Source organism: Oppia nitens, unplaced genomic scaffold (assembly GCF_028296485.1).
Source record: "Oppia nitens isolate AA-2021 unplaced genomic scaffold, nextdenovo-longstitch-racon4-pilon3 scaffold17_pilon_pilon_pilon, whole genome shotgun sequence".
Classification (NCBI taxonomy): Eukaryota; Metazoa; Arthropoda; class Arachnida; order Sarcoptiformes; family Oppiidae; genus Oppia; species Oppia nitens.
In genome coordinates, this window is record NW_026533196.1 from 621,278 (window position 1) to 649,087 (window position 27,810).

The 27,810-nt window shown below is 25.2% G+C and overlaps 2 protein-coding genes across 3 annotated transcripts; both read left to right on the forward strand.

Annotated features, from left to right (window-relative positions):
* On the forward strand, nucleotides 1-2,421 carry LOC128965402 (arf-GAP with dual PH domain-containing protein 1-like). The gene is made up of 9 exons (XM_054312094.1): nucleotides 1-125; nucleotides 186-240; nucleotides 317-487; nucleotides 573-762; nucleotides 852-1,001; nucleotides 1,666-1,884; nucleotides 1,940-2,063; nucleotides 2,125-2,286; nucleotides 2,347-2,421. The coding sequence occupies exons 1-9, from the start codon at nucleotides 44-46 to the stop codon at nucleotides 2,397-2,399; spliced, it is 1,206 nt and encodes a 401-aa protein (XP_054168069.1). The 5' UTR covers nucleotides 1-43; the 3' UTR covers nucleotides 2,400-2,421.
* A 1,434-nt stretch (nucleotides 2,422-3,855) lies between these two features.
* Nucleotides 3,856-27,768, forward strand: LOC128965660 (homeobox protein unc-4 homolog). 2 transcript variants are annotated; one of them, XM_054312402.1, is made up of 4 exons: nucleotides 3,856-4,657; nucleotides 10,765-11,114; nucleotides 26,053-26,107; nucleotides 26,994-27,768. In XM_054312402.1, exons 1-4 carry the CDS (start codon nucleotides 4,306-4,308, stop codon nucleotides 27,761-27,763), a joined length of 1,527 nt encoding a protein of 508 aa, XP_054168377.1. In that variant the 5' UTR covers nucleotides 3,856-4,305; the 3' UTR covers nucleotides 27,764-27,768. The 2 variants fall into 2 exon arrangements, with proteins under 2 accessions (XP_054168377.1, XP_054168378.1); XM_054312403.1 differs by having other exon boundaries at nucleotides 10,768-11,114.
* The last annotated feature ends 42 nt before the right edge of the window (nucleotides 27,769-27,810 follow it).

The following is a 27,810-nucleotide window of genomic DNA, read 5'->3' on the forward strand; positions in this document are numbered from 1 at the left end:
AACTAAATTGAAATCCATTTAATGACTTATTATAAGACAAACTATGAGTGAAAGCAACAGAAGACGTCTGTTTGAGCTCTTGAAGATCGCCGGGAATGACATTTGTGCCGATTGTGAGGCCGAAAGTATGGCCTAATTAATCAAAAATTTGTGGCACTTATTAATGTTAATTGAATTTAATTTAGATCCTGAATGGGCTTCAATTACTTTGGGTGTGTTTTTATGTAAATTATGTGCTAGGTAATTTTTAATTATTTTTTTTGGTTATATATTTCATATATTATTATTACTTATACAAAAAATTGTGTGAATGCAGTATTCATCGGAAAATTGGTATTCATGTGAGTCGAATAAAGTCATTAAAGTTAGATAATTGGGATCAATCGCAAGTGATTATTATGGAAGAAAATGGAAATATCTTATCAAAAAAACTCTATGAAAAACATTTACCTATTTATTACCGAAAGCCACATCCAAACGACTCACAGTATATATATATATATTTAAATATACATAATATATATATATATATATTAATATGAATTTTATTTTAATGAAAAATATACAAAAAGTGTTGTTCGCGAGCAATGGATTCGTGCAAAATATGAACGCAAAGAGTTTATCAATCCTTGTTCAGCGCCCTATACTAAGGGGTATTTGGAGGCTATGTTATGGAAGAGAGGGCGTGAAGACGGAAAGTTCCTGCAGAGGAAGTTCGTCTTAAATGAATCCGAAGGAACGCTTAAATATTATGTCAAACAAGTATTCATTTTTTAAAAATTATTTAATTTGTTTCAAAATATCTTATAATAAAATTTGTTTTAATTTGATGATTAAATTATCGAAAACAGACTCAAAAGATGCCAAAAACGGCGATAAAGATGGCGTCGTTAAACATGAACTTCTGTCCGGATAAGATCGCTAATCCTAATGGTATGCAATTGACTTGGATTAAGGATGGATTCACAAGAAGTATATTTGTTTACAGTGAGAGTGGAAAAGTATGAATAATATCTTAAGTATAGTTTTGAAAAAACATTTCAAATTTAATTTTATTTAATGAATTATCCAAAAAATATCATTAATTATAAAAAAAATTACTAAAAGGTTTACCCTTTTTTTAATGACTACTTTTTCAATTCTGTTCAACAATTAATTGTTTAGTGTTTGCTTGAAAATTGAATTCATTCACTCATTTATTACTTAAAAACATATTTTTCAATAATTAGTGTATACTTTGATAGATGAGAGAAAGTCACGTAAATTTTCAAAAAATAAAACAATTTCAGACTTTGCAAACATTAATGAAATTATATATCGATTGTTTCAATTAAGTTCATTAATTGCATAAATAGCTCATTAATGAGGTGTTAAACACAAACAGTTTAAAGCATTAATTTATTTGAATCTCAATTATTTATTAATAGTTTAATAATTACAAATTCGTTATTTGATTTAACATTTAATAAACCGTTGATTTCAATGTTTTGTAATTATAGACTTTGTGTAAACATTATTGTAAAACACATACATTATATTATTAAATAGTTTTCTACAGCATTATTATTCAAACACTATTTATAGGATAAATTTTAATGAAATCTTTATAGAAAAAAATCATTAATTTTAAAAGACAATACACTTTGATTAAACACTATATGATAGGACATCATAGACTGGTATACAGCTATCAGAGCAGCAAAATTGAAGTATTTTCAGATAGCATTTCCCGAAACTCCAGTCGAAGATCTTTTGAAACTTTTAAGCCGAGACTTTGTCAAAGAAGGCTTTCTCTGGAAAACTGGTCCACGAATTAGTGATTCATATAAGAGAAGATGGTTTGTGTTGGATGACAGAAAACTCATGTATTTGGATCAACCATTAGTAAGTCAATTGATCCACAATTATTTGTTTCATAAATTTAATAATACATTTATAGGACGCGTATCCAAAAGGGGAACTATATTTAGGTGATTCCAGAGAAGGATATTCTATAAAATTAGGAGTTCCCATAGGAATGAAAGATTTGGATGGTGCTTTCTCATTTACACTAAATACTCCAGGTCTTTTTATATTTTTATTGCAAGTCTACATATTTATTATATCAATTGTTTATGACATTAGAGAGGACGTGGCTTTTTGCAGCACAAAGTGATGACGAAAGACAATTGTGGATAAAGTCATTTGAGTCAGTGATAAACCAAAGATCTTCGGCACCAAACGATGCCATCAATCAAGAGGTTCGCAATGATATCAGAAATTCTTATGATATTAGAAAAAGCAGAGGTATTTCATTGTTTTTAAATTAAATAACAAATTAATTTTGATTTTTTTTCTATTAATAAGATTCAAGTATTGTTAAACACATGAAACAATTGAAGGAACATTTTGTTAAATAATTTTCAATATCAATGTTTTAAAATTCATTTCAATGTTAATTACCCTAAATTTTATTTATAACTTTTAAATTAAATTAAAATTGAAAATATATAATACTATACAGTAATACTGTATAATTAAAATATTAAATAGATATAAACCTTAAAAGTAAATCATTTTCAATGTTATCCAATAGATAGCAGTATATAATATATTTGTACTCATAAGTGATACTATTATTAATAGTTTTCTAAAAATATGAATATTATATGATTTGTAAATTTTTAGTGTTAAAAAATATTTTATTTAATTTTGTTCAAAAATTATATTTATCTTAATTTTTTATTTAATTAAAAATAATTATTATTTGATTGATTTATTTTTATTTATAACTTATAAATTATAAGTAATAAAAAAACCATTGTTTTAATAAGCAATTTATCGGTCGACTTGTGTTTAACTTGAATTGATGTCAATTGTTAATAGAAATCAATTTATGAATATATAGTATATATTACGATATGTATAATACATATTAATGGAAATGTGATCCACGTTTCGGTTATGTAAAGCAACACAATTGTAAACACAATAATGGCTTAGAATTAAATTAAAATGAATTGTACTGAGAGTGCGGTCAATGGGAACAAACATAGAGTCAGTCAAAGTGCTTATGGATGTGATGTGTAAATATATTTAGCGTTTAGTAAATGCTTTTTTAGCCAACATAAGGATTTTAGGCTTTTATTAGTTGTTTGTCATATAACTTATACCATAGTTTTGTTTTTTGTAGGCTTTTTATATTAATATATAAGCGAATAGTTGCTAAGTTTGCATTGGCTGACCCGTGATTGACCCGTAATTGTCAAAATATAATGCATTTGATAAGTGAAATGTGAAACCAATGGCCAATTTGAGGTTTTTTATGAGGCATTAGTCAAATCGGATAACTTTAACCTAATATAATACATCATTTTCTCATACATTACATCACATTTCTTTTTCAATCAATTTTTCCACTCTTTTTAAAAGCAATATTTTTGTGCAAACATTTATGTTTGGATCAAATAACTCAAACAAATGAGAAACAATTATTAGTGCAATGTATATGAATAATAATATAATATTAAATATAATATAATATAATAATGTAAATAATAAATATAATATAAATAGTATATAAAATAAAAATTATTTAACGTTTTATTCAAGACTTGCTTTCACTAATTGAACGCATAATTTATTTTTATTTCCTCTCATTTTTTCATTCAATACTATTTAAACTATAGCCATATAATCAACTTATTGTGCATTAAGTAATTGTCAATAAAAATGATATTTACTATTATTGTTAAAATGTTGTTTATTTTAAATAAAACTCTAATATATACTTTATATATTATATTATATATATTTATGCATTCATTAAAAGCCCTAAAATTGCATTAATAGCTGTGAGAGTCGTTAAACAGTTTTCAAGTTATCTAAACAAATGTTTTACTTGCAAAGGGAGGTGTGGTCTAAACATTAGGGTTGGGCACATGTATATCGACACCACTGTGTCTGAGAGAAACGTCATGAGTGTATGAGCTATAGGATTGGTGGCTATTGTATGTGTCTACGGAACGGTAGGGCACGTAAGGGATCCCATTGACTGCCTATGAGAGAGGGATAGCAAGAGAGTGGACAACACGAGTGTTGAGCTTATTGTGAATAATAGTTTGATTACAACACTAATAATCGCATGTATTGTAAGTCTATGTGATTGAGGACTCACTCTAAACATTCAAAGCAAATCTCGCGTCAGATTTGAATGCTTTTTGAATTAACTCTTTAAAAGTGAAACAATCTTTGATGACATCTTAAGACTTAAGTTGTGACACAATTGTTGACAATATTGACAACAAGTGTTGCAGACATCGACCGATGTCTCCTCTATGGTCTCCCATATCATCTAATATACCGATGTGTTCGTCACTAAGCTCTGGTGTTCATTCATCACATGACAATCCGGCCACTGCTGCCATGTCCTCAATGTCGTCACTGTTCTCGTCGGTCAATGCATCGACACATCCATTATATGCAGCCATCTATAGTCAAGGTCACGGTCCCCATGCAATGGCCAACACACCGAACCACTCGACTTCTGCCATCCCTTTGATACACAAAAGCGCGTTTCACTCACCCTTTCATGACATCAAAAGCCTTACATCCAGTGCTAGTGGACTATCTATTGACTGGTTAGCCCGCACTGGCCTACTATATCATCGACCAACCGGTAGGTCACTTCTAACTGTCATTTTATTTAGTAAACACAACTTTAAATGTTTGATAATATAAGTAAAATTGGAAATATATTGAACATAATGTAGTGATTCTTCAGTACATGAGGTGTCTGAGGTGTCTGACTCTCTGTGACCCAACTGTCTCTCATTTGTTATATACGACAAACAAAACAAATAATTATATAATGATTTACAATATATATGTCGTCTGGGCTTTCATTAGACATTAATATATATGACATTAATTTCGAGACTAAATTATAATTTATGTGTCTTTTTAATGCCAATTATTAATTTTTAATACATTTTGACAATCAATATAATTCATTAATTTCTTCTAATGTTTTTTACTCTTATTTTTTTATGTACTTATTGTATATTTTGCATAAAATGCAAAAATACGCCAAAATATTAATATTTTTGATCCTATTATCATATATTAATTAAAACGAAACCACGTATTGATGATCTAAATAATGAATAGTTTCGTCTAATTTTGGTTTGCTTGAAGTTTTTGCAAATAAATGAATTTTTAACATTTAATTGTCTATACATTTATATATCAATAATTATATAAAGGTTTTTTAATTCATAATTTGTTATAATATTAAGCTTGTTTAGAGTCTAATGTAAATTTATATTGACTTCAAATGGTTTATCCAATAATGCCAACGACAGTAACTAACTATTTGTTATATATAAATACTGTACATTACATAGTAATAGTATCATAAAAATAATAGATATTTAGTAGATTTAATTTATTTTTATAAATTAACATTGAACCAGACAACAATTAGCATTAATAAATATGAACATAATATTTGCTATAATTAATTTTGTAGTCACAATAAAAACTGTTTACAGATGAATAAAAAAAAAGTTAATTGATCACAGTCAAAATAAGATTAGTGCAAACAAAATATTGATAACAAATTGAAGGCTTGACATATTAAAAATAGGTACTCAAAATATATACAGTTTTTAATTTACATTTTTGTACTCAAATATTAAAACATATCATACATATGAAACATGTTATGTTTTATTTTTATATGAAACATTCAATACAACACAAAATACAATATTTCAATCAATTTATATGACTATAATATATTAAAGCAATAAAATTATGGTGAATTATATTGAATTGTATGGTAGTTTGTTTTATGTTAAAAATTAGTTTAAATAAAATATTTGTTACATTAAACTAACACAAAACAAAAGACATGATAAATAAATATTTAAATGGAAAACATTTGTTTGAAAGCATTCTCGTGTTTGTCTCAATTGAGTTAAATCGTAAAATTCACTTAACTTTATGTTTGCCACTCTTTTTTACTTTTATTTTTAACTCATTTTCTTTTAAATATATAAATCTAATTAAAAGGCAAACTTATTTGCTTACAATTATTGTACAATTTATATTTATTATTTGACGGCTCATTATTTAATTAAAAATTAGTTTTCTAATGTTTGTAGTAATTAAAAAACACACTATGTTTGCCTTGAATTGGCATCAAAGGGGAGAAAAAAGTTAATTAATTAAAGAGAATAATGCATTCAATGTAATCATTAATTGCATATAAAATAGTGAATAATAATTGACTAAACATTTTGATGCTTTGAATGGATGCACACAACAGCTATACAATGATTTACAAACAAATTAGTCTTTTATTAAAGTTTACATACAATACAATATAAGACATGAAGATATCTGATTAGATTTAATCACTATTTTACTATAAATGGCTAACAACTCCTCATTTCTATACTTTAGTTTTTGACATTGGATTTTAATTTCAAGTTTAATAAATTAATTCATAAATTGAATGAATTATTTTTGGCGAGTATTTGATTAAAAATCGATTTTTCCGATTTGAGTGATTGAAAAATTAAGTCAAACCCCTAAACCCACACTTCAATTGTTTGCCATTTAAAATTTTATTTAAAATTTATCCTTTTATATATAAATCATAACTATGGTTGCAATATAAATACAATTATAGTTTCAATGTATCTATTTATACATCAATTCTACAAATATTTGATTGATTTTTTACTAAGACTGAACTCAAAAATCATTTTCAGAGTTAAATGAATTAATATTTAATGAAATAATACAAATAAATAATTTATTTTAATCATTGAATTTTTCTTAAGGAGTGCCTATTAATAATTATATCTATTTTTGTTATTATTATGTTTAATGTAATTTTATATATAGTTTAATAATAACTACATATATATAATAACTAATTGCACAACATATAAAAATATAGTATTTTATATACATTAATATTGTATATTATAAACAAAATAAAAATCTATAATAAAATGTGTTATTATGTTTGAAATTTTATTTATTTCTTCAATACTATAAATTTCAGTTTAGATTGTAATATAAAATATTTATATAACAGATGTAATAGCAAAATGATATGTTTTATAAATATTTAAAGTAATAGATTTGTCAAATATTCAAAAAATTTTATAAATAATTCTAATCAATACATGTCAGCCATATAAAGGCATTCAATTTTAATATATCAACAATTAATAAATTGATATTTGATATATAATTTATTCAATTTGTTTATTTAATTAACAAAACACTTGTTTACATGTTATTTAAAAATAGATATTTATATCATCATAAAACCATTATCAATAGTATCAATATTTAATAAGTATTTATCTATATTTTAAATAAAAATTGATGTAATCACTATGCAATCATGTATTTGAGAATTATTTATTATTAATATTAATTGATTAACATAATAACGATAATATTTATTAGAATTAGTTAATATTTATTATTAAGTTATTCTATTAAAATTTATTCATTGATTATCTAAAAATAATTATATAAAATAATATTATTTTTAAATATAATATAATAAATGACATTTAAGTATGACATTAAATGACGAAAAGAAAATACATTTGAATTATTGACATTTATTTTAATATGATCTCACGTTAATTATTAAAACGTTATTTTACTTAATATTTATTATTTTGTTGTAAAAACAATGAAATTATTACATTAATTACATATAGAAATAAAATTATTCTATCATTGAATTCATAAATTCTGTGTATTTAACTTAATGTATGTGAATAATGACTATTTTTCATATATACTATAATAATATCAATTGTGAGACATCAATGGTTTACAACATTATAAACTCAATTGTTATTTTTGTTATTATTTATATAAGACTTATTGATTTTAAGAGCAGCTATATTATATAAATGTAATCTCATAAATATTAATTATGCAAAAATAGCTATACTATTGAATATTAATAATAATATTATTAACATAATTAACACCTTAGCTATATTAAGAGTAAAACCTTATTTTTATATTTGTTTTTTAAACAAACAGTAGTTTTATTATTTGTAAACATTTACTGACTTTAAGTTTTTATAGTTCAAAACATTTTTTATTTGTTTGTTAAATTATTGCAAATTGTGTTAATACTAAAATAAACTAATTTATTAAATATATAATAATAATATAACTATTATTGCTTTTTAAGTAAATTAATGCTAAATAAATCTTTGAGTATTATAATTATATATATAATTGCTAAAACATTTGTGCAATATATTAAAATTTCTATTTCATTTATGTTGAGGATATTTTCTACTTAAAAAAATGAAATGAAATTATAATAACAATTAACTATAAAAGCACATTATAATAATTAATGTCTTTGTTTTAATACTATAATAATTGTTATTAAAAATAATAATAATAAAAGAAATAAATTTGTGATGTGAAAGGTATTTGTCAAAAAAATCTAAATATAAATTGAATGAATATATAAACATTCTGTATATACTGTATATAGTATACATAATACCCCATTACATACTACTATGTAATATATAGAGTATAAATGATATGTTAGAGAATTTATAATAATATTATTATTTTAAAAAAGTGTTATTGGATTTTGAAAAATAGAGACAAATTAAATATAAATATAATGAATGTCTATTTAGTTTTGCCGTCATCTCTCATAATGTGATTTACTGTACAGTGGATTCTACACTCGTTGTCACCAAATTGTATTGTGAAGTGAGTCTCACAATAATTAGCTCATTTGAAAGTGCATTGATTATGAAAAGTTGATTACTTAAAATTGACAATTGAATACATGATTAAATCTATTAAATCTATTATATTTATAGTTATTCTGGTCATTGCATTAAACACGATAAATATGAATTGTTTGTAGAATCAATCCTATAAGTCATATTGCAATTGTATTTAAATGTGATTGTTTAAAATTTAGTTTTTTATATATACAGTAAATAATAATAACTATTATAATAAATGTTATACTCGAGTGATATTGTCTGAGAATTAGCACAAATTTATATTCTTTAAATGTGAATCAATTAAATGCAGATAAGTTTTTATGAACAAAATTATAGAGACAATGTCTGTCCGTAGGAAACAAATATTAATAAATTATTGTATAAACAAATATATAGTGAAATAGAGAAACAAGTCTAGAGGTATATGTGATGACAAGTGTTGTTATGTTGTGTTCACTATTAGATAGTCTGAAATTTATTTAATATATTGTCTTTATATATTATATATATTATATATATACTGCATATATATAATGTGCAAATATAGGTCTCATTGTCGCTGTACTACTCATTTGTCGTTAAACGACTTTAACGATGACAACAATATCGAGTAAAGCCTTATTCAGGCCTAGGGTTGTGTTTAGTTTGTTAGGTCTACTAGTTTTTGGTAGGTATTGCTTGTATACTAGGCATTGCATGCGTAAACCTCGCCCATAGTAATGCCGTTTGTTATATAATAATACTCACACACACTGTCGGTACTATCTTTCTATAAGTCTATACAAAGTTTGTATTGCTTGGCAACTGTAAGCCCAGGCATCGGGAGCACTGGCATCACAACTATAGTAATGATTGTCAACTGATCACTGATCACGCATTAGACACAAATATTACACTTTCTAATACTTAGGAGAAAATGTGTGTGTGTGTGTGAGAGAGAGAGAGAGAGAGAGAGAGAGTCGTTAACTAAAGTGCAAAATACATGTATTGTGTTGAATGCTTTCATTTATGGAAATTGTTTGGGTTATAAAATCATTGACTAAAACCAATGGGAATTATGTTATGGTAGACAATAGGAAAACTTAGGTTAAGTCAAGTTTGAGACCAACACTTAAACTAACACTTATGTTATACTCATTATTGAATTGTTTGTTATAATGAATTTGTAGAAAAATATAATCGAATTTTGTTCTGTATTTATATTAAATTTATTTTTACTTATATACTGGTATTAACTCAAAGAAAATCATTTTGCAAATTCAATAGTAATTTTAAAAAACTAAATTATATGAATTAAGGGTTTCCTCTATTTCATACAACTCTGAGTAGAGAAAACTAATTTAAATGTTTGCAACCATTATATGGTTGTTAAGAGTATTGCAATTGATATGTGAATGAAGGCTCTAAAGAAAACAATAAAAGTTTAAAATGATTGCTTATATTCTTAGATATGGTCCGAGTCGTGATCCAGAGGTGGTACACATGCTTTCATCACCCCTTATATCTTTACCTAAGGCTTGAAGATAACTATTAGCTTATAAAATATTAACAGTTATTTGATATACAATATTACAAACAAATATATTGTTAAAGAAAACATTTAGACTAAATGTAGTTTTAAATTAACTCTTAATATAAGTATCCATTCATACAAACAAATTATATTATAATATATATATAGAATTACCTGAATATTATACTATAAAGTGCTAATGTAATTGTAATTTATATACTGTAATGTATTTATACTATTTGGTATATTATGTCTATTCTAATAATATAACATCACTCAAAAATATATAAACACAATTATATTCTCATCAAAATAACAACTTTTGAATTATTTATAATATAATATTGTTGTATAATTTTTATTGTATAGACATTCAATTAGCAGATAATAAAAATACATTTATTTTCTAAATAAATCAATATTTAAGCAGTTTATTGATTAATTTTGAATTGTATATACAAGCAGGTGATTCAGCCGAAACAAATCATTGTCCAATAAAAGAGGCCACAAATCGCACGATGAAAGAGGACACGAGTCGAGCTTCAAGTAAGCATCACAATCAGCATCACAATCAACACCATAATCAGCACCATCTGAATGAGCCCCCCAACAGTGCCAGTAGTGCCGCCTCTAACCATTCGAGCGCCGATAGCAATAGTAGTAGAGATAGTAAGAGACGGCGGACCCGAACCAACTTCAACGGCTGGCAACTCGAGGAACTGGAAAAGGCTTTCGAGGCCTCACATTATCCCGACGTCTTCATGAGAGAAGCACTCGCTATGAGACTTGATTTGATTGAGTCCAGAGTTCAGGTATGTCAACATTTTTCTTCATAAGCGCTACCAATTCAAATGACAATCACTTATTGGTACATATTTTGCAATTCAATTAAATATACTGTATTTGAATTAAATACTGTATAATATATAAGCATATTATTCAAATGTTGTAAATTGTGTTTATGTATTAAAACTAAATTTAGAAATAATAATTTTAAAAATCCTATTATTTTAAATTTAATCAATAAAGATGTCAATTTCTATATGAATCACACAATTTATTTGTACATTTGATAGACTATTGTGTGGATTGTCAAACAAATCAAGCAATTGTTATGAATCAGTCTCTGACTAATTACACGCTTTAATTTATACCAATGATTGATAGGACAGCCAACAGTGCAAAACAATTGTATAATATTTACAATTTAAAAAAAGTATTCATTTTAAGCTATTCTTGCTTTGCTAATGAATTTATAATAAAATTTAGATATCATTATAGATATAAATAGTTACAAAGATTAGTGTTATCAATACAATAACCACGTAAATAGTTAAATAGTTATTGTTTTTATAATGAAATTAAATGAAATGAAATTATAAGTTATAATTTACAACTTAAAGATATTATTACTTGTCATTGCAAGCAAATTATGGTAATTGTTATAATTATAATTTGATTATTATCTATCATAATATTGAAATATAATATAACTTTATATATATATATATATGTTATATAAAGAAAAGAAAAAGAATTTAACAAATTATGTGAAAAATATTTTATTTCAAATATGGTTTTCATAATAAAACAAAACTCAATACATATTAAAATAAAAGAGCATTTGGTTTGTGAAGTTGAAAGCATTATATAATTTATTTAATTCAAAGCTAAAGTATAGCAATGAGTTGAGAGAAAATTTTAATTTTAGGATAATTTATATCACTTAATGTAAGCAACTGTTAGCGCAAACATAACTCCTACTGTTAGCCCATCACTGGTAAGGTTCGCATGTGATGTTATGCCGTTCCCTAAGAGCCCAACACAACACCAAATATTCACAATATTTCTTTTAACTATAATTTTTTGTTTTATGTTACTTAAGGTTTTAATTTGAAAACAACTCACAAAAAAGTCAGAGAAAGTAGTGAAGTAGTGTTGCATATCAAACACATTAATAAATGATATAATCATATATAATAGTATACGAGTGCGCAAAAGCGTTACATTTATCACAATATAGTCAACTAAATAATTATCTCAAAGTTTTTTAAAGTGATTTTGATAGTCATGTCCTGTGTTTTGCCTGCTTTTCAATGGTTAAGCCCAAGCATTGCATTGCTTTGTATGGTTTGGTTCGTGTATTAGATTCATGTTATGAAAGATTATATTATAATTTTGTCTGAGAATCGCCTGTAGGGCAGCATTTTGGTCATTGTTTTTGTAGTATAGGTATGGCTAGTGATGACCGACTCTGCAATTATGACTACTTGATAGTCCAGGTGTTTATCTTTTGCGTTGTCGTCATATAATTGAACATATTATCCATATTTTGTATTTAATATAATGAAGTGAGCATTAGTTTGACTGCAACTTAACGTTAATGCTTTCAAATGCTTTAATCACTAGTTTTATAGTATAAACATTGCTTTCACTGCTAAAAATCAGATATATCTACCAAAAGAAGTTTATTTTAGAGAAATCGTGACATTAAATACTCTATTCTCATAACTAACTCTCCCATCTAATGGTGGCTATAACTGTGGCTAATACTGGTTAACAGTGCTTACAATGGTTATCTATAGCAGTGGTTATACTTATACCAGAGTCCCTCATTGCTGGCTATGCCTTAGGTATGTTTGGTTAAGGCGCCACCGGCCCCACCAACCAAACCCATCTTAACATTTATACCCATAATTTAGTTAACTCATAATTAATTTCAAACAACCATTTGTTTAACTCAATAATAATTTTAGGTGAAAGTGATTTCAATGTTGTTTTTTGAGGAAAAAACAAAACAAAAATGTAATACAAGAAAAAAGAGATAATAAATTTGATTAAAGCTTAAAGAGTTGTTACTATTAATATTAATGATGTCTTATATTTGAATTTTCAAAACAACATAATAAATATGTTAACTATTAAATAACTTAATGTATTTATTATAGCATTAATTTGTAGCCAAATCTAGTTTAAAAGCTCATTAAATAAGAATATAAACATAAGATTATTAGTTTAGTCATTGAATATTTAAACTATGATTTAAAAAGTATAAAAAGTTGTTATTGAATTGTTTGTATTATTATTATTGTTTGATATTTTTAAACATTTCAATCATAACTTCGACATCAATGACTTTTCAATGATGTTTGACTTATTTTGAGTAATGTTTGTGAGACTTAGTTTGATGATAGGTTTCAGTTACCTTTCAGTTGCCTCTATCGAGAAATGCTTAAAGTGCTCGCCTATCATGTCTGTTGAGCTGATGGATGCCATAACTGGCCATTAAATAGAGGAAAAGACATACAGACATAGCCATAATTGAAGGGATCATCCATTTGACGCATACAATTGGTTTATCGCCAGAGGCTTTCAACCAACGCTCTCTCATTAAATTATCTAAATTATCAAACTTATTAACCATGTTATACCTCTCACTAGTTTATCATCATCAATATTTACACAGTAAAGTAACATTTATTTATATATATTTAATGTGCTTAAAAACTTACATAATATACTTTCATGACATAGCTTGACTATTTATATATATATATATATATTTATTACAATATATGCGTGTGTTTGAAAGAGAGAGAGAGAGAGAGAGAGAGAGAGAGAGAGAGAGAGAGAGAGAGAAATAGCATTTGTCCGCAGTGTTAGTGTTTAGTACAATATTTCTATCAAACAAAATCGTGGTTTGAATTTATTATAAGCATATATATACAGTATATATAATATTATAATACTATATATTATATACAATGAATTTATTGAAAGACAGCTTAAAAGTTTGTTTTGGACCCAAAATGATTGCGAACCTCCTCTCAGACGTTACTAAGCACTCAAAACTAATGTTTCCTCTGCTCTCTCAAACAGTTTATTAATATAATGTTTGCAAAAAATAATTATAAAAGCCATCAAATTTGCATTAAATCGACTAATTTCATGTAATGGCAAAACAATTAAAGGGTTGTTAGATTTAAATACTTGTTTGTGCGCTGTGTTAGCCATCTATTATTATATATAGACTGATGATATGACTAACACTACAATTTAGACTTTAGAGTAGAGAAAACAAAATGTTTAAGTGATTGATATTTGTGTCGTATCTTATAGTGAACACTACTTTCCTTACTTTTTACAACATATAGTTAAGTCTTATTAAGACTTGTTAAGTCAAAATTGAATATTTAAACATATAATACATACTGCAAATTGTTTTTACTTAACTAACTATTAGTTTAAAATATACACTTTTTGTAAATATAATTTACTTAAAAACTTTCAGTTCATTTTAAATTTATTAAAACATTTGTCAAAACAACAAAAGTTTCAGACAATAGACTTATTTCAGTGCTTCAAAGTCGTCAATGTCTATGTCATGAAATATAGTTTGTAAAGTAATCATATCTTATACAGCAATAAATAGCAAAATAATAAATATATTTGATTTTAAACATATCTAAGTGGAAATGAATTTGTTTATTGAATGAAAAAAGGGCCGCAAAGAGAGTCAAAAAGAAACAGATTATTGTACTTAAAGTGAAATAGCGTTGAATTCCCGCTGTTTTCAAATTTGATTCACTTATATACTTGTTTTGGGCCAAAACTGATGTTTTAATTAACTTCAGTAGTGATTGATTTTTTGCTCGTCTTTTCTTAAGTGAAGCAAAAGTGAAATAATCTATTAGTAAGAGAGAGGACCGCTTGCTTTAAAAGCGATATAAAAAACTGCAAAAAATGTTTAATCATTAGATTGTAAGGCATTTGTTGTTTATTGCTTATGTAGGAAATGTGTTAATAATGCTGTCAGGCATATAAGTTATGTTGATTATAATCACTCGACATACGCCCAGTGCATGTTTATAACATTTTTACAACACACACATACATCCAACAACAATCTATGAGCCCAACCTCGGCCTGACCTCAATGTATGGCTCAGGCAACTGATCCAAACACTAACAAACCATAAGAAGAAGCCAGACTTGGCTTTTGTTCCGATGGATCACTGTTTGGGGCGTTTGTTATAAGACTTGTTATAATGCGGGCTAACAGAGCAACAGAGCAACACAGCAACAGAATAACAGAGCTCTTGAGGTTCGCTCACTATTTTATTATGGTTTGCAAAGAAGCTTTGATTGCAATTATTATTGCTTTAACTGATTAATTTACAGGTGCAGGCATTGGGATTGCTATTTCACACACACAACTATAGCCCAAACCCCAATGCAATGCCCACATTGAAAGCACACACCACTTATATACATACATAAGCCCCCATCCAAATGATTTCTTTATGAATTGCCTTAAGATTGTTGTGAAAAGAAAATCAATTTTTTAATGAAGAAAAACTGGTGAAACAAACCAAAGCAGAGTTTAATTGTTTATATTTATTAAACTAACTTATGTTGTGTTATGTCTTCATTTATAATTAACTTATTTCCAACTGAAACCACACTTTGCGATCAAATATTAACTTATAGTAGACTTGATTTTTTAATTTAAAATCTTATATCAATTAATTATCATTTTTGTCATGTTTTTAATAAAATTCTTAATTTAAAATATTAATAAAACAGTTAATTCCATTAAAAGTTTATTTTTTTTACAATTATATATTATTTAATTAATTAACATGAATTAATCGTGACATACATTATTTCTATAGCATTGTAAAATAAATTTTAATTTTTACGATTGATAATGATTTTAGACCATTTAAATCAATTTGATTTAAAAATTATAAATTTAAAAATCAATTAGATTTTTTTTAATTAAAAATAAACTTTAATAAAATATGTTATCCATAATTTACTTTAAACCATAAAATTAATTTTGAACCCCAAAAGAGTCAACAAAAAAAATTTAAATTGGCAAAAAATACTTAATCGATAATTATTTAATGATTACAAAAAACTATAATTATCTACAATCATGAACTAGTACTTAGTTATAATGTTATTAAATATAGATTTTTTTATCAAAAAGATAAGACATTTTTTAATAAATAAACCAACTTTTCTAAAGAGTATAACCATATCTTAAGCACTAAATAAGCAATTTTTGGATAATTAGCTGAAAGAAGCAAATAAAAAATAAAGAGTGTTTTCATGTGTTATTAATTTGCAAAAATTAATTTCAAGCAAAGGTTTTGGTGTAAAATAAAATTCATATGATTTATATATATTTCTATTAAATGAGTTTTCAATGCAAATGAGCATAAATTAAAACTACCGATTCTGTATTATATATGTTTTTTGTGTTTTAAACATTACAACACTATTGATTTGTTTTAACAAAACGATAGTTTTCATACAAATTAATAATAAAAATCCATAAACTAATGTCAATAAAATTATTTTAATTTTAAACAAATAAATAAAAATTAAAAATTTATATTATACAATAATAAATCAATTTATATATGATATAATTATAAATTGTTGAGATATCCTGTACTTAATTGGTTTGTATAATAAAACTGCTGTAAATTTGTTTTAAAATATTACAATCAAAACATAAAATGAGAGATAAATATATGTAAATTACTTTCATTTCCTGATGCTTTATATCTCTTCGCATTTTTATAGTCATTGAAATATTATATATATATATGTCTCATAAGTTTTACCAAAAGTTAAAGTTATATTTATCTGATTAGCTATAATTGGGCTTTAATTATATATTAGTTTTACATAAAATTAAATATAAGCGCAAATTATATAAAATTTATTGATTTTTTGCTCTCATCTTCTCACTCTTATATTTAATTTGCTCTCAAATTATATTTTATTATGTATTCAATACGTGTTTTTTTTGTTAAATATAATACACTTATGTTATATATGTAAGCAAATATTTTATTTGCAGAGTGTAAGCATTTTTAGTTTGAAAATACTTTATATATATTATATATTAAAATAATAGTCAACAAAAATTTTATTTTAATATTTTATACGTTAATAATTATTTACATCAATAATATTTAGAAAACCATTTGTGTCATCACTGGTCTCGAAATACAAAAAATGGCCAATAATATCATAATGTTTAATATATGCAAAAAAAATCTCAAATAATATTGCAAAGCCTGAGGATATACAGTATATCTTATGTAAAGTTGATAATAATAATAATTGATTTCAAATCACGATTCAAATATCTTTTTTAATCATTTAAAATGTTTTATAAGATTGAGCTTAAATGTGAAATCAAGTCATTAATTTGTATTATTTATTTTATTTTAATTTTATATTTTGGGCTATAATTTGAATGAATGTTATCTGACTTTATTGATTTAAACATTAGATATAATAACTGAGAAATACTATTTAATCATAGAGTAATTATTACAATATTTATGAACATTCAATTTTAAAAAGAGAAAATCTATATTTTGAATAATTTGTTTTTTTTAATTTGCATTTATTTTTCTATTTCTTATACCTATGGGTTATATTTTTTATTTGAAAGTTATACATTATATCCAATTAAATAATTTGATTTGTTTTATCCATTATTTAAGTTTTAAATAATTGTTTCTGATTACTATTAATCTCTTATTACAATTCAACAAAATACCGATTAAAAAAAATAATAATATAATTATATTTTACTTTTATTATTTAATAAACAATATCATATATTTGTAAAGAAATTTCGTGATTCTGTAATAATTGAGAAAATTTATTATTTTGTAAATCAAACGTTTATAGACATTAACACGAAAAAAGAATAATAATAATAATATTAACATGTTTTTCAATAACTAATTTTGTTTATTATATTTATATTTAATTAAAATGCAAAATTATTATTATTATTTCTATTTTACATTTACAATATATTTAATAAATTGTTTTTGGCTTAATTGAAACTAATTTAATATAACATTATATAAATTAGTTAATTTAATCAAGTTTTAATATAAAACTTTTTGACTTGTTTATTAATGGTTTTTAATTTATTAATGTTCTAAAAATGTAATTTTTGAAAATTAATTATATTTATAATATCAATTTAGATATTTATTGGTTATATAATATTTTACATTAACTTGTTATTGCATTCAATTAAAATATCTTCATTATGTTATAAATTCAATTTTTTCATAGACCTGTTTTTGTGGAAATATTTTTAAACAGTAATTCATTTGATGTTTTAGAGACTTAAATTGAGTTATAAAATAAATTTTTATGTTTTTCTTTATGTAAAAACATAATTTATATATATATTTTGATGAGTTATGGTATGAATACCAGTCTATCGGTGTAGCAGTCATGCGAAATACGAGTTAATCATTTGAATGGCTTCGGCAATGGCTGTCAATAGTTTGTCTATGTTTTGAGTAAACGGTTAGGTTATATAACTATAGATATGGCTATGGCTTACAGCAAATACTATAAACTGCTCTTCAATTTAATAGCTTTTTACCTACACTTGTGTAATAAAGTTTTTTTTTCGCTAAAATGAATACTTTTTTAAAGAAAACTAATGTTTTAATTGAGCTAAAATTGTTTAAAACAAATTATAAATTAGTCGATAAAATTTTAATTTAATATTTATTATTGAAAAAACTACTTAAAATGTTTCAATGAATTAAAAACATTGTATACATAAGTTGGCAAACCGCACGACAAATTTATATATATAAATAAAATTGTTGTTTTGTTTGCAAACATGATTAGATTATATTATTAAACATTTAGTTATTATTATTATAAAGAGAGGTAAATAAGAAATTTAGGCGAGAAATAAATGTATTAATAGTGAGTGAGAAGTGCACGCATAGACCCATAATTAATGAAATGTTTGCCATAATCTGGTAGCGGATCTCTTATATAAATATAATTCAGATTTTTGTGGTTTAAGTTGAGATAACAATATAATAGAATTTTTGATATTTTTTCTCCCAATCATTCATAGCATAAGGAATGGGATGTGATTTTCATGAGGTTTCATCCCTAAAGTGCATAAATAAAGTCCATATTTAGACAAAATTGTAAAGTTTTCTTATTAGCGCTTATGGAGTAATAGCTGGAGAGTGATGTAGTTATTCATTAGTTCACGACTACAAACACCTGGTCTGGTATTTTATGTTAGGGTTTGGTTATTCAATAAATGGCCCAAAATTAAGTTGTACACCAATTTCCAGACCAATCTATCCAATAGACATGTATGAGTCCATCGGCAAACATTGCATACTTGGACCTAACATAGACAACATTGGCAACACACCCACCCCTCACAAAACACTTTTGATTTATCGAGTGTGCCGTGAGATGCTCTCAACTAATAGATAGTGTCCTTACACGCAATACCGGTGCCCACTTGAGATGAGTCCAAACTGTTTTAGTCCATTCCATACAATAACTACAACATTATTATTGAAATGCTTATACATGAATACCTCTAAAAGCAGATCTCGTTAAAACAAAAACACAAAAATTAATAAAACAGTTGAGCGGTGGCCTAAAAATACAACACACGCTTTAAATGATTAAGCAATTGAAATACTACTAATGATAATATACTTGTAATTGTCTATTATTTAATCCTTACAATCACATTATTTTTTCTTATCAAATGTTTAAATATTTTTTTCTTTCTAAACAAAGACATTTTCAAACATTTCTTATTTAATGATTTGGTATTTGAAAAAATAATTTATTTTGATGTCTGTATTAAAGCTATACTAAAGTTAGTACTGGCTATCTATGACCATATCAAAGGGCGTCGGCATTCAAAAGATAACTGTTTGTTACATCAATGAAATGAGTTATAGTCTATTCGTTAAATTAAAATTATGTATTTCTCTAAACCCACACATATTGTATATTTCAATATTACTTTTGTGACCAATAATAAAGTTCAATCTCATTTCCAAATGATGGGCAAAATGTAGAAATATTTATAATCTATATCTATATCTCGTTTAGGGGATAAACATAATGTTTAATGATTTGGTTCATTACATAAATATATAAATTAAATTAACAAACATTTTTAATACGATTATGTATTCAAACTATAAATATAATATTTATATAATTAATTTATCCTTATGTTTAATATATCCTATATAATGTTAATTAATACATTTTTGAATTATATGTAATTAATTTTTACACATGCTATGCACTATACAGTATTTTAAGATAATGAAAATAGTGTTTTATAGGGAAAAAACTACCAAAACATTGATTATTTGTTTAATATTAATTAATTAATAAATTGCTCTAAAGTATAAACCCTCAACACATTTAATTATTTTCACTTTAATTATTTTATTTAAGTTAAAGTTAAAAAAAAATATTTATTAATTAATTAAAACAACTAAATTGACCTTGTCAAGTACCTATAAAAATAGGTTAAAATAAAAATATTAATAGAAAGGCATTTATTTGAAAAAGCAATTTCTATTGGATTAGAGATTCATTTAATGGTTTAATTGGACGACCCATCCATCGACCCTTCAATCGCCCACTTATTAAATCAAAACTATGATTAAGTTTTATAAAAATCATCAGTCAATGTCTTACTAATTTTTTTTTACTAAATTACTAAATTGATTAATTTATTTTAATTTTGGAAAAATATGTAAATATTAGCGAATAAAACTTAATTATACTTAAGATATCAAATAATTTTTTTAAACATAAACATTTAATTTTTGAAATTTTTAAAATTAAAGATAAAAATTATTTTAGATAACAAAAATTGTCTGAAAAAATTAGTCATTTATTTTAAATTGAAAAACAAATCTGTTTATTTTGTTGTGTTATCAAAAGTAATTGAAGTCTATTTTAAAGTATTAGTTTTTAGCTAAACTGTTGAGAGTTAAAGTGATTTGATGTCGAAAAATGTGAAATCGATTTGATTTAATTATAAGACAATTACAATCAAATATAGTGCTAATCGAAAGTGATTTTTTGAACTCTATTGTAATGTATTGTAAACGACATATACTATGACTTTAGTAATGTCTTTTAGATCTATAGAGAAGTAGTGATCATTATTAAAGTGGATGTGAGGCTAATGTAGAGGACATTCATTGATGAGGTAATGGCAATATTGGTTGAACAGAGTATTGGATCCAAGTTTAAGAGTTAGGCAATGGAGTGATCCCTCGACACCTTTAGCTTCTCGTTTGCAATGAAATGTTTCTAAGAGCTGACTCAATCTCGAGGGAGTATTTAGTTTAGTCGCTCAAAGCAATGAACAAATACTCCGACAGATCATGAGATCATCGATTCTTATTCCTCTCTTCTGATTCTTCCATGTCTTGTATTTTCTTTTCTAAATTGAGTGTCTTTTCAGACAAATAGAAGTAAAAAGAAGTAATAGAGTGACCAAACTCTAAATAGTGGTCCCAAAGTCCCCGGCTTTTGAATGTATAGATGTATAGCAATCAGTCTTTATTTTGTTTTAATCCAAAAGCACCCAATCGTCCGCTCGTTAAGATATCTGTTGTTGTTGTTGTCACATAAGTGAACTGTCATTAAGCATACAGTTTGCTATTGGACTATAAGATAAAGGCATCACTGGATGTGTTTGACAGTAAAGATAAGTGTAGACAAAAAATAGTGTTTGTATTGAGATTTGCCATTAAGGCTAACGAGCGTCAAATACTCGACAATCACCTCAAAGAGCTACCATTATCTCTGTTTATTTCCTCTCAACCAGTGAGCACTTTACAGCTTATTAAGTCAACCTATGGGTGCTTTGTACCCCTCCTTCTTCCTCTTACTACTCAATGTCTATCAATTGAATAAAAATAATATTTATTTTTAAGCGTTAGTTAAATATTTATATATTAATTTACTATACGTTTAAATCACTGTCAAGAAAATCATCAAATGTTTGGTTTAGTGAACCAGAGCTGATGGACAACGAACTGATGATTATTATAACAGTTAATTGACTAACAATAGACAGACATACCATAAACAATAACATTAGCGATAATCTGATCATTAATTCATAACTTTATCATTAATGAGACGAGAAATATATAAAAATTATTGGTACACATAAAAGACATCCGGATCTTAACGTTAGTCGACTAGAAATAGAGTAAATATATAAATATAGAGTAGTTGTTGAGCACATCCTAAGCACATCCTATGATCAAATGAATTGTTGACATACACTGAATACCAATTATGCTGTATTCATGATATGCTTTCCTACACTTAGAGCACTGGTATATATTATATTATACTTTTTAAGGCTTTCATCCCTAATGATTTCAATATTAATGTACGCTTATTGTGAAGCACCTGTACTTTAAAAGATAAAAACTAACACAACAATAATATAAATATAATATAATTTACTTTAAGTTAGCACTACTAGCGTTTAATAATAGTTTTTAAATGTGAGTCCAACGATATTTTAGTTAGTAATGTAATCATCGCTAAATATCTTTACATTTAAATAACAATTGTTATTTTATACCAGTATATTGTTTGTTATTTTTTATTACTAGAAAATTGCATTTAGATTTGAAAAATAAAATTAGATTTTTATTATACTGTAGTACTACTAAATTACTACAATATGTTATGAAAACTCAATTTTTGGTTAAAGTTTTTCAAATATTCAGTGTATGATTTAGAGGCATATTGTGGACAAATAAATTTGAATAACTGAGCAATTGATGTCATGCAATGACATAAAATATTAAGTGCCGAGAAAATGATAAGTTGAGACCTAATAGGTATGATATGAATGTTTTGCTTAAATTATGCCATTTTGATCGCTTATCCGTTAAATTATTCAGCTTGTGTTCAGTTATTACAAAGGTTCTGGAAAATTCCCTCCATCGTTTTATTTCCAAAAGTTCCCTATTTTTTCTGCTCCCTGGGAATTCCCAGGGAATCTATTTCCTTGTGCTACCACCTATTGAACTCTAAAAACAAATTTTATTATAAGATTTGAATAACAAAATGTTATATTAAACTTTATTTTGAGTGTTATTGTTAAAAGTATTACTAAATTTATTGAGTTCAAATTAATTTTTAAATATTTTAATGAAATTTTATACAAAATATTAAATTTTTGGTACTATTGATTGTAAAAATATATTATATATTTTCCTCTCTAATGATGAAGTTAGGGAAAATAAAATATTGGAGGGATTTTATTAGGAAACTTTTCTCCCTTGGAAAGTTGCCCGAACCCTAGTTATTATATACTTTCTTAATATTTTTTTGCTATTTATTTATAACTAACTGAGTTATTATTTATATGTGTTTGTGTTGATTATATATAACATAATATATTATGTTAAATTATATTTATATACCGGTATATTTATATTGATGTACTGTATGTACAGTACGTATATGTTAATATGTATACACAATATGTGTGTTTATACTTAATTGAGATATAATGGCATTATCACTAAAATATGTAAATAACTGCCGATTTTTGTAAATAATCTTAATATTGAATACACAAAATTGCTATAAGTTTTGTGTGGAAAGCACCAGAAGCGCAGGTGTTTCACTCCCATGTGTTATATGATGTGTGTTATGCTTATTAATTATGTCATCTATGCTAACCCGCACCGGGCAACTAACCGATCCATCACGCCTTCCCTCCTAAACATTTCCAATCCAGACATTTGTGTCTCACTTACAATATCTGAACACATTTTGTGTGAAATTCATGTTTTGCCTATAATTTGACAAACAATGTAAATGTCTATAAATTTGTTTTTTTAAATCTTTTTATTTTTAGTCAAAACTTAAATGCAATATTACTACAAAATATTGCTATAATACTATAATGTTCTCAAATGATATCAAGTATACAGTATATCTTATATTAAATTATTAATAATCTTATAAATAATATTTATATATAAATTCATTAGGTTTTAATAGAAAATATATTATAACTAATTTATTTAATATTATTTTATAAGACGTCTTATTGTTTGAAAGATAGCTATTGTTTAGTCGATATTTGAGATGAAAGCAAATCTGTTTGTAATATTATTGTAATAAAAATTATATGAAATGTTATTTTATATTGTGTTGAATGCATTGCGTGACTGTATTTTATATTTTTCTTTATTTAATTTAATGACCATTTTTGAAGACCAATTAACGGCTAGAAATGAGTTTAATTTTTGAGGGAAAATACTTGATTAGTTGCATTGAATAGCAGTACCACAATCGTACAGTTGATATGCATTTGAAGCCACAAATTCATTGTTGTTTGCAAACTAAATAAGCAACACATCCATCATCTGAATATCTGATCGCATGTTTGGATGTCTTGGATTTCGTGATACAAATTCCGCAACACAGAGACAGACATGTAATTCAAATACAAAACTACACTATAGTTGCTAACAATCGCCACAAAAGTCGACAAACATTGTATTCAATGACTAATCTTTAGTAAAGTATTGCTCCATAACTCTCAAGTGTTTCTCTATTTTCTATATAATATTAAACATCACAATAGATTGACTGCCGATAACCCCCACAGAGTCGAGCAATACATGAGAAAAGCTTTCAATTTTTACTCAATGTCTCAATATTTGATCAAATATTATACATTTGTCATAATTTGTTATCTTTATTATTACTATTATTATTAATACCCAGTCCTACAATTCAAATCAAATATTCATACATTATTTTCCGCAAAATTGACAAAATATAAAAAAGTCAAAAATTGAATTTCAAGTAGAAATGCAATATATCATACATATGTCTCATAAAAAACTATATAAATTATTTCAAATGTCTATGAAAAGTAGCTATTTATCAATACAAGTTTATTATTTATAGAAATAGATATTAATATTTGAATAGTTTAATTGTTTATCATTTTTATCAAAATAATAATCAAAAATTGTTTTTAAATATAAATTCATTCAATTTACAAATAATTACAAATGCTTAAATGATAAATACAAAATATTATATATGTTTTAAATTTTATATATTATTGGATGCGTTTTATGAAAACCTAGGTTTTCAATCAAATTGATAATTGAATAAAAATGAGAAAAAATTAAAGCAAGAAATGAATGCCAATATAAATGAGTGGTTAGTCCTTGTGTTTGAAGAATTATCTTCAATTATAATTGAATACTTTATTTTTGAAATTTGAAGCAATTATATTGTCATTAATTGAGGAAAAGTGAACATATCTTTTTAAACAGAGTGTACACCAAATAAATTTTAATATAGTATGACATCTAAATAGAAAGTCAACATTTAATAATATGTCAGTAAATATAATACCTATAATTTAGTTTATTATGTAAGCGATTGACTGTGTTTTTATCTGACAGTTAAATATAGTGTTTCACAAAACACATGAAATTCATACAATGTTTTTGAGAGTTAAATGATTAGAATATATCGTTTGAAACAGTGTTCACTGTTTTTTGAAGTTAACATTTACTTTATATTTCATGATATGTTCAAAAACTCATCAAATGCTAGATTTTCATAATAATAATAATAATAATAATAACACATCTTAATAGAAAATTCTTTGTCAGACAAAATAAAATGTTATTTTCACGAAATAGCATATCAGACATAAAAATTGAAAATCTATTATTACAATATTATTATCATCATTATTATTGAAATAAGTTATTGTCATTAATGAGATTTTTTTCAACAAAAAATAAATCTATTTTTAATATGAAGAATATTTTGAGCAGAATTAACGTTTTAATTACTTATCATTTAATTGTATGTTTAGGTGTGGTTTCAAAACAGAAGAGCCAAATGGAGAAAAAGAGAAAACACTAAGAAAGGTATGTTTTTTGCTACTTATTTAATAATACATACAATATATTCAGTTATTAAAATTCAAAACTTATTTATCTTTTCAATTCACTCTCTTATTAATTGGTTTGAAATTATCATTGATTTACATAAATCATTTGCTGAGTTCATAAACAAAAATATTTATATCTACATATATATTACGGCAAAATTAATATAATTAAAAAAGTCGTTATATAAAAAATGTAAACTATAATTTAGATATACTAAATATGAATTAATTATTAATTGAATAAAATATAACTTAAATTTTTATATAACTTCTTATGAATTGAGCAAAAATTTATGAGATATTCTCAGTTTATATAAAAAGTTAATCACTTATTTAAAATTAAAGCAAAACTAAAAATATTTCAGCATTTGATTTATATTGTCTTACATTTTATTTTGCTTCAGATATAATATATATATTTTAATTTATATTCATGTTTGGGTGAAAACACTGTTTTATTTATTTTTTAATTACATTTTTATTAGATTTTCTTTTATTTGCTTCAAAACAAAAACTTTCAATTAATCATTAAATAATGACAATGAAAATAGCATTACTATTTTCAAGCAATAATAATATTAGCTGTTATTTTTTAAATATTAATTAAAGTTTTGACGTTTTGAATCATTTGTTTGAGCCAACTATTTAATTGTTTATATGATATGTTATACTATAATACTGTACAATACTATATTGATGTATATAATAATGTTAATATAAATACAGTATATGAATTATCTGTCTAATAATATTATTATTATACTGAATGAGATAAAATAAATTACAAATTTCTACATTAATTGTATTATTAAAGTGTTATATATAAAGTCTTATTATATATTATTGTGGTTATTATTTGATAGGTCCGGGAAGACCAGCACATAATGCTCACCCACAGTCATGTAGCGGTGATCCCATACCACCCGATGAAGTGGTCAAAAGAGAAAAAGAGAAAAAAGAGAAAAAAATTAAAAAACAATTGGAAAGACAAGTAAAGAGATTACAACAGTCAAAGGCAAAGCCAGGTGTGAATACAACAACACTTACCGAAGCCATACATCAAACTCTGTCAGAGCTGAGAGCAATTAATTTCAGCAAAGAAGCCAAAGAGTTGGTTGGCTCTGAACTGTTCCAGTTGTTGACCGATACACTCAATATTGACGTCATCGACATTTTTACCAAAGTTATTCCTCAACAGCATATCCGTAGATATAACACAAATAAATTAAGTGCTTCGCAAAACAAGTCTAACGCTTTCTCCATTGAAAACCTTTTGTCCACTTGTGGTGGAACTGCAACTTCAGGTAGTGGTGATCCCAAACATGACAAGTCATCAGTCAACCAGTTTTCTCAACCAATCGGTTTTCTTGTGAATACACGACCCATATATGAATCAAATGACGACTCTAATGATGACTCTGATTCTGATGACGACAGCTCTGTGGACAGTGAATACATGTCACCACATCACGAATGGGTCAGTAGTCCTGAATTGGATGTCACCGAAGACACTGAATCACAACCTAAAGACTATAGTAATAATAATACTAATGGTGTGAGAGATGTGCCATCAATTAACAACTATAAGCCTATTGATCAAAACAACAACGATAGTGACAACTCAAACACTTGAGATTTTAAATATTTTTGTAGCAAAACTTTTGTATGACTACCTCCAAG